The sequence below is a fragment of the Narcine bancroftii genome, chromosome 2 (genome assembly GCF_036971445.1).
Source record: "Narcine bancroftii isolate sNarBan1 chromosome 2, sNarBan1.hap1, whole genome shotgun sequence".
Taxonomy (NCBI): Eukaryota; Metazoa; Chordata; class Chondrichthyes; order Torpediniformes; family Narcinidae; genus Narcine; species Narcine bancroftii.
Genome location: NC_091470.1, coordinates 32,767,126 through 32,774,459, shown reverse-complemented (window position 1 = coordinate 32,774,459; position 7,334 = coordinate 32,767,126). Strand labels below are relative to the sequence as shown.

Sequence of the window (7,334 nt, the reverse complement as noted above, 5' to 3'; positions counted from 1 at the left end):
TAGTACTTCAGGCACACTCATGACCTTCTCACCTACCCAACTGAGAGAACCAAAACCTTGATTCCACAGCTGTAGATCAGAGTTTGTAGATGCACCCTTACTCTTCATCTGTGCACAAAGAGACCAAAGCATTGTTTGAAGAAACACAAATAAAGAGCTAAAACAGGTATGATGGGACAGTGAAGTTGTATTCAGACTGGATTTTGACTGAATAGAGAAGTGTAATTTGTCCTGTCAGTCATTCTTTGGACATAAGGAAAGCCATTTAAAATGTGCTGTTTCCATTTTAATATGAATTAATTTCACAATCAAACAAACATTCCATGGGCCATTTTATGTAGCATACCAACTATATGCCAGTTTAAAATTTGTTACATGCTTTTTCTCAGAAACAATAGAAAAATAGATCATGGAGATTTTGTACAACTGCTACAGTACTCAATAGGGAACTGCAATTCACTAAGCAATAACTTCATTTAAGATGTTAAAATAAAAAATAGTCATTTTTTAAAAAAAATTATATACATTGGAGCACTGTAGGATCAACAAAGATAGTGATGCTGTTTGTAGAAAACACTTGCATAGGGCACGATTTAAGTTTCTGATGCTTGAGCCTTTAGGATGGAAGGCACTTCACTGTATCCCAGTAACGGTTTAGATCCGAAGCATTCAAAACAAATCATTCAAGAATTAGACACTAGCAATGCAAGCTTCACAAAACCTTTTGCCATCAAGCGCAAATCTAACTAATTTCTGATACAACCAAACTTAAATTGGTAAGCAATTGCAGTTAAACAGCGTGCAATAGGGGAACAAAGGGTGTCAGTGAGAGAGAGAAAAAGATACACAAGTACTATACAAGTAGCATGACAGCAGCAGCATCAGGATGGTGTGTACTGGGACACTTGTTTTAACAGTTTATATTTAGAAAAAGCTGGACAGTTGTTTGTGGCCATGCAGCCAGATTTGCATGTAATTTTCTTAATCCAGTTGCAGAAAACAGCACTGTATTATATCAATCAGAAACAAATTGGAAATCAGTAAAATTAACTTTTTCCAATCTTCAAACTTCCAAGATGTTAGGTAAACTACAACTGCTGTAATCCCAGTTTATGACCTGAAAACCACCATGGATACAATCTTATCCAGAAGGTGGCATCATCTGACACTGCAGCATTCCCACAGAACACTGACACTTTTAGTTAAATCATCTTTGGAGTTAAGACTTTTCAATTGGAAAATGAACTACACTGATGAATAGAAATAACTATAAATTTGAAAATAAAATTTGTGTAATTTTAGGACCTTAATTTCTGCATTCAAATTTTACATCTAACACCAGTTCACAAACTCCACTACCCATAATGACACAAGATTGCATTGTAACAGTAATTAAAGGCTTTGTACCACTAGTGTATTGAATTCTCCCATCTCATTCGAATCCTGCCACTGCACACAAGCAGGAAACTGAACAGGAAGGATCTGAGAAGGAAAATCTGCACACTGCCTGAAATTAGTTTTGTACTGTAAATCAGAAATAATACAATATAAAACACCACAATCAAATCTATAACTTAAACATACAACTCAGATAAAAGTTCTAGAAAATAGAAATGTTTCTGCAAACAATTGTAGAACCAGGAGAGCTGGTAAAATACAGAATTAAAGCTTCCACAATTGATCCAAGTCCCCTTAACCTACCTCTATGACTAGGTTAACTGATTCAATCCTTTTAGACTACATGTCTGCCTGAAAAAGCTATTTTGGATTTTATTGTCGCTAATTAGGTGAACGTGAAACTTGCAACATGTGCTGGACATCAATAAAGTCCCACTCGAAAGGAAGCTAATAATATTCTAAAGATATAAAACCCATTTGGATGCAGCAAAGGGAAAGAGAATTTAAAAATCATATACAGCTTGCCATTTAGCTCCTTACTCACATGGAGTTAAATAGTACATTTTGAGTGTTGGAAACTTTTAAAGACCAGTCCATGCAGAAACTTGAATAGCTTAAATAATGAGGAAATCAGTCAAAATGTTTTATGCAACCATCTGTACGTCAATGAGTGTGCAAAGAAGATGACAGCAGCTTCAAGGGGAACTCAGCTGCTTTATCCATGTTGCTAGTTTTTCTGCCTTTGGGATTTAGCTTCTCATTATATATTTAAAATATAAAACATTCGGGCAGCATGGTTAGAGTAATGGTTAGCGCAACGCTATTACAGTGCCAGCAATGAAGAATCCAGATCTGGCACTGCCATTAGGGAGCTTCTATGTTCTCCCCATATCTGTGTGGGTTTCCTCCGACTGCTCTGGTTTTAGCCCACCATCAAAAACATACAGGGCTTGGAAGTTAATTGGTGCATTTGGGTGGCACAGGCTCTTGGGGGGAGAAGGGCCTGTTACTGAGCTTCATGTGCAAATTTAAAATGAATTCCATTGATCGATTGTCAAAGCAATCTGATTGTCCCAAGATTAAGACTACAGCTTTAGACAGACAAGAATCTGTGCTGAGTACAGGTAATTGGCCAGTAAATTAAAGACATTCATCCCTTGCACATGTATTTCAATGCTGAGTAGACTTAAAAATACTGCCATGTCTTTTAAGAATAAAAACTTTCTCGAAAATGAGAAAATATGTCAATGGATATCACCAAAGTACTTTTCACTGTTAAATATTACACAATTGTAATTCAATACACAAAGACACTGAATATATATATATATATATATATTTTTTAAAAACAGACCTGTAAAAAGGAGGTAAAAGATCAAGCTTTTTTTTTTAAATGGTAAACTTGATAAGCAGACGACTTGAACATTAGAAAGGATGGCAATACTGGTGCATGAGTTGGTCTCCCAAGATATCACAAAAGTCATTGAAAACCTTTTAGAAATTATTCAGTTCAAGGTAGAAACATTATGTACAAAACAGTTATGAATCCAAAGTTAAGAATGGAGCCATTGGTTGAAAAAGCACATTGAATCACTAATGTCATTAAAGAGCTGATTTTTTGTACGGGAGATCAGATCTATTTGGTGACCTCCTTTCTCGACTTAGCGTATCGTCCCTATTTTTCCAAATGTTTCGATAAGGCTGAGCACTGGGCCCAGGCTCCAGCAAGTCACCATCTGATGGCCTTCTACTACCGCCAGCCTCACGATTCTCGGAGGTGCAGGGCACACTCAGAGCATGACCGGCAGCGAGGCCATAAGTCAGATCTGTCTCCATTAACCCCCTGCTTCTGGTATGAAGGGTGCCCCCACTGTATTCCTGCTTCAGTGCCAAGTCCAGCTTATGCACAGGCTGCTCCAGATAATCGAAGTACGGTGGATCAGTGGGTCTTTGTGGCTGAGCTTCAGAGGGCAGTAAATATTCTCTCCTTGATTCTGCGAGTTTACTGGAAGTGCCACCACAAAGAGAAGTCACCTTGAAGCTTCCTGCAGGTCTATTGTGACGGTACAAATCTGGGCCAAAGTATGTTCCTTGTGAAGGAGCCAATGTATGTCTGCTTGTTCCTGGAGTGCATGGCCAGCAAGCTGCAACAGAAAAGTCATACAAATCAGGATACTCCTGGAAGACTTCTTGGGATTCTGCCTTCAGCTCACTAGGTTTTCTCCTCACACCACGTGCACGCCTACTGTGTAAATACGGTGCAGGGCGTGGGAATGAAGCAGAATCTGAAGCCATTTGGTTTACTTCTGCACTTAAACCAAGTTCTGGAAACCTATCCTTGAGTGATAAGTTACTCAAGGATGTCACACCCATTGCAATGTCTGGCATCAGTTCATTCAAGGTTCCTTCAGCATTCTAGGAGAAAATGGAACACATCAAAATTAGATTTCTAACTCCACGGCTTTTGGAACAAAAATAAAGTATGCCAGAATAAACACAATTTCCATCATGTGAACGCAGTAGCTGCAGTTCCAGAGTGGCAGGGGTAATATAATTCATGTGTAGATGGCGAGTACTGAATTATTTAATTATATTGCAGTGTTAATAGTGAAGGTTGTGTTCATATTTATGTGAGGGGAATTTTAAATTTAAATTTTACATTTTGAAATATTGATACATTTCTGGTTTTAGCCTTTTTGGAAAATAAAGGCAATGCAAATACGAAGTACATTTAGAAGAAGGTAACTCAAGACACTAGCAGATATCCTCTTTTACCACATTAATGCTAAGCTGGACAATGGCATGAGAATCTTTAGATGTAGTTCTTCTGTTCTTAAAATCTAATGGAACCATCTTTCCAGAAGTTGGTATAGCAGATTTACAAGATGTAGAAAAATCAATAATAAGCACAACCGAAACATACTCCCACACAGGTAGGACTTGACTCGTAAAAATAAAATGTAATTTTATATTAATAACACTGGACAAAGAAGATTTTGCTTCCTGGACACTTTTTCAGGTGTATTATGGATTTTGGCTGCTCATCACAAAAATCACTAAAATTTTCTTATAACCATATAACAATTACAGTACGGAAACAGGCCATCTCAGCCCCTCTAGTCCGCACCAGTTTTAGTGATCTCCTCTAGTCCCACCTACCTGCTCCCTGTTCATAATCCTCTAATCCCCTCACATCCATGCACTCATCCAACCTTCTCTTAAATGACAAAATTGACCCTTCTGCAACCACCTCTTCCGGAAGGTCATTCCACTCAGCTACCACTCTGGATGAAAAAAAACCCACTCACGTTACTTCTAAACTTTTGACCCCAACCCTTAACTTATGACCCCTTGTTCCAATCTCACCTACCCTCAAAGGGAAGAGCCTATTCACATCTACTTTATCTATCCCCCTCATAACTTTAAATACCTCTATCAAATCCCCCCTCAACCTTCTACGCTCCAATGAATAAAGACCCAGTCTATTCAATCTTTCTTTGTATTCTAGATACTGTAAACCAGGCAACATTTTAGTAAATCTTCTCTGCACCCTCTCTACCTTATTGATATCCTTCCTATAATTTGGGAATCAGAACTGCACACAGTATTCCAAATTTAGTCTCACCAATGCCTTGTAGAATCTCATGCAACATTGTTTAGATATAACTTTTAACATATTTCAAGTGTACAAAACCATGAAGTGCAGCGTGCCATTGAAAATTTTTTTTTAAATGCATTCACACTTGGACATCTTCCCTGCTAATCTTGGTGTAGTCAGTGACGAACATAATGAAAGGTTTTACCAGGATATTGTCACCATGAAAAGGTGGTATCAAGGTAACTGGAATCCATCAATGGATTCCATGGATGACTATTGTTGGTTACTGACATGAGAGGAATCTGATCTCGAGTACAAACGAAAATCAGCAAAACATTTTTAGGTCAGTTGACCTAACACAATGTGTCAGTCAGCATCATTATGTGATTGAATATACTAAATTCAACAACAGTTAAGTTAATGTTTCTTCAATTTCCTACGTGATACAATGAATCTGAATTTATTTTTGTGTTCAATGTGTCAGCATCATTATGTGATTGAATATACTAAATTCAACAACAGTTAAGTTAATGTTTCTTCAATTTCCTACGTGATACAATGAATCTGAATTTATTTTTGTGTTCAGCTTCAACTTGTCTATCATAATCCTCAATTTTTTTTCAGAAAGCAAACATGAAAAAAATTGTTGTCCAGTGTAATAAAAACCCCACCAAATGTTGCATGGATTTTTTTTAAACCTACAAATTCATTACTACTGATCTAATATTCAAAACGTACCGTTATATTTGTTTGCATCTGAGCCAATCTGGCAGAATTGGTGCAATCAGGAGGCATTAGTTTACCACCAGATGTATAAATAGGTCTTGAGGCCAGTGTAGAATAATGCAAAGAACGATTGCATGGGTACGATAAGGAGCGGGAAGACAGCTGAGCCGGCAGCCTCTGTTTCAAATCTGTTTTGTGCTTTTCATGTGTTGGTGCAACAGGTGGATAGTAAGGCGGTGGAGGCGGTGGTAAAGGTGGATGGAACGCTGCATAGGGCTCAATATCACCATGTTCTCCAGCCGGTGAACTGTTTATTCTGCAGTGGCCATGCTGACGAAGAGCCAGCACTGGACTCTCATCGCCGAATCGCTCATGAGGAAAGAATTTATGAGGGTTCTGTGGAGATCAATAGATAATCATTGGATCTGAGCTACTTTTTTATTGCACTTATAAAGCCTCTAGTGAATTGTCATTAAAGTTGGTAAATTATCTTAATAATTAAAATATTTTAAGACAACTGGTGGATGGGGAGTTAACAAGAAGATTTCTAAAATATAGTACAACTCCGATTATCTGGAATAGAATTCTCCAAAATCCTCAGATATCCAAAATTTTTTTAAATTTCGGATAAACGAGGATACGTGAAACAAATCAGAAATCCTCATTTATCCGAATTTTTCGGAGCCGAATTGACTGGGGATGTCAGGTTCCCGGTGGCAGCAGCAGCGGGCCTTGGGGCACCCGGGCAGGTGTGGGACACTCAGGCTCTTAGCACGATCGGAGCCTCGGTGGGGAGGTGTTGGTGTTTGGTGTGGCCACCATTTTTTTGGTGAGAATTAAACATTATTTTAATGCTTAAAAAGACTTCCCTTGTTTGTTGTTGTTTAAACAGTGTTAAAGTGATTTGATGTTGCTACTGGGCTTTTATTAAAAAAATGATCAGTTCTCTGAAAAAACTGTTCGTCTGAAATAGTCCCGGACCCAACCATTTTGGATAATCGGAGTTGTACCGTAGAGATTACTCGTGTCCATTACATGCGCCATCAATTCCAAAATAGTTTAAGAAATCTTGGTCATCTTGGCAAATTGTTGCAGCTAATAATTAAATAATTATGAAAATTCATTTGCACTTCACAAATATGAATTTATATTATTCTCTAATTGTTTAGACTGTTCAATGTCAGAGCATTATAGTCACATTTTCCATACCTGAAGCAGTTCAACAGCAGCATCTGGGAGGTTAAATTCCCTCAACACCCGTATCTGAATTTCATAGCTTACGGTTGCTCCTTCCCCACAGTTCAAAGCATATGCTCGTTGTACTTGATCCGTATGTCTAAGCTCTTGGAGGCGTCTGATCATATCTTTGACCATTTTCAAGGGGGGGACTGAAAGGTAATATTTATTTCATAAAGTCTTTGCACAGGTATCTGTATTTTTAACTATTTTGTCAGGGAAGGAAGGCACAGGTGAGACTATAACAAAAGGAAGCCAAGAACCTGGAGACATAGGAGACTGCAGATGCTGTAACCTGGAGCATAAAATGTGTTGGAGGAACTCAGTGTGTCAGGCAGCATCTGTGGAGGCAGAAGGATGATCATTGTTTCAGGTC

General features: G+C 38.2%; 1 protein-coding gene across 4 annotated transcripts in view; it reads right to left on the bottom strand.

The window, feature by feature from the left end:
* Positions 1-271: 271 nt before the first annotated feature.
* Positions 272-7,334, bottom strand: part of btbd7 (BTB (POZ) domain containing 7) — a 44,951-nt gene continuing 37,888 nt past the window's right edge. For 3 of the 4 annotated variants that reach the window (XM_069916209.1, XM_069916210.1, XM_069916208.1), the window contains 3 exons: positions 6,932-7,110; positions 5,735-6,118; positions 272-3,813 (listed from right to left, as the gene is read on the bottom strand). In XM_069916209.1, the coding sequence (XP_069772310.1) occupies positions 3,001-3,813; positions 5,735-6,118; positions 6,932-7,110 (1,376 nt within the window). In that variant the 3' untranslated portion in view covers positions 272-3,000. The remainder of the gene's footprint in view (positions 3,814-5,734; positions 6,119-6,931; positions 7,111-7,334) is intronic. The other variant, XM_069916211.1, reaches the window with a different exon arrangement.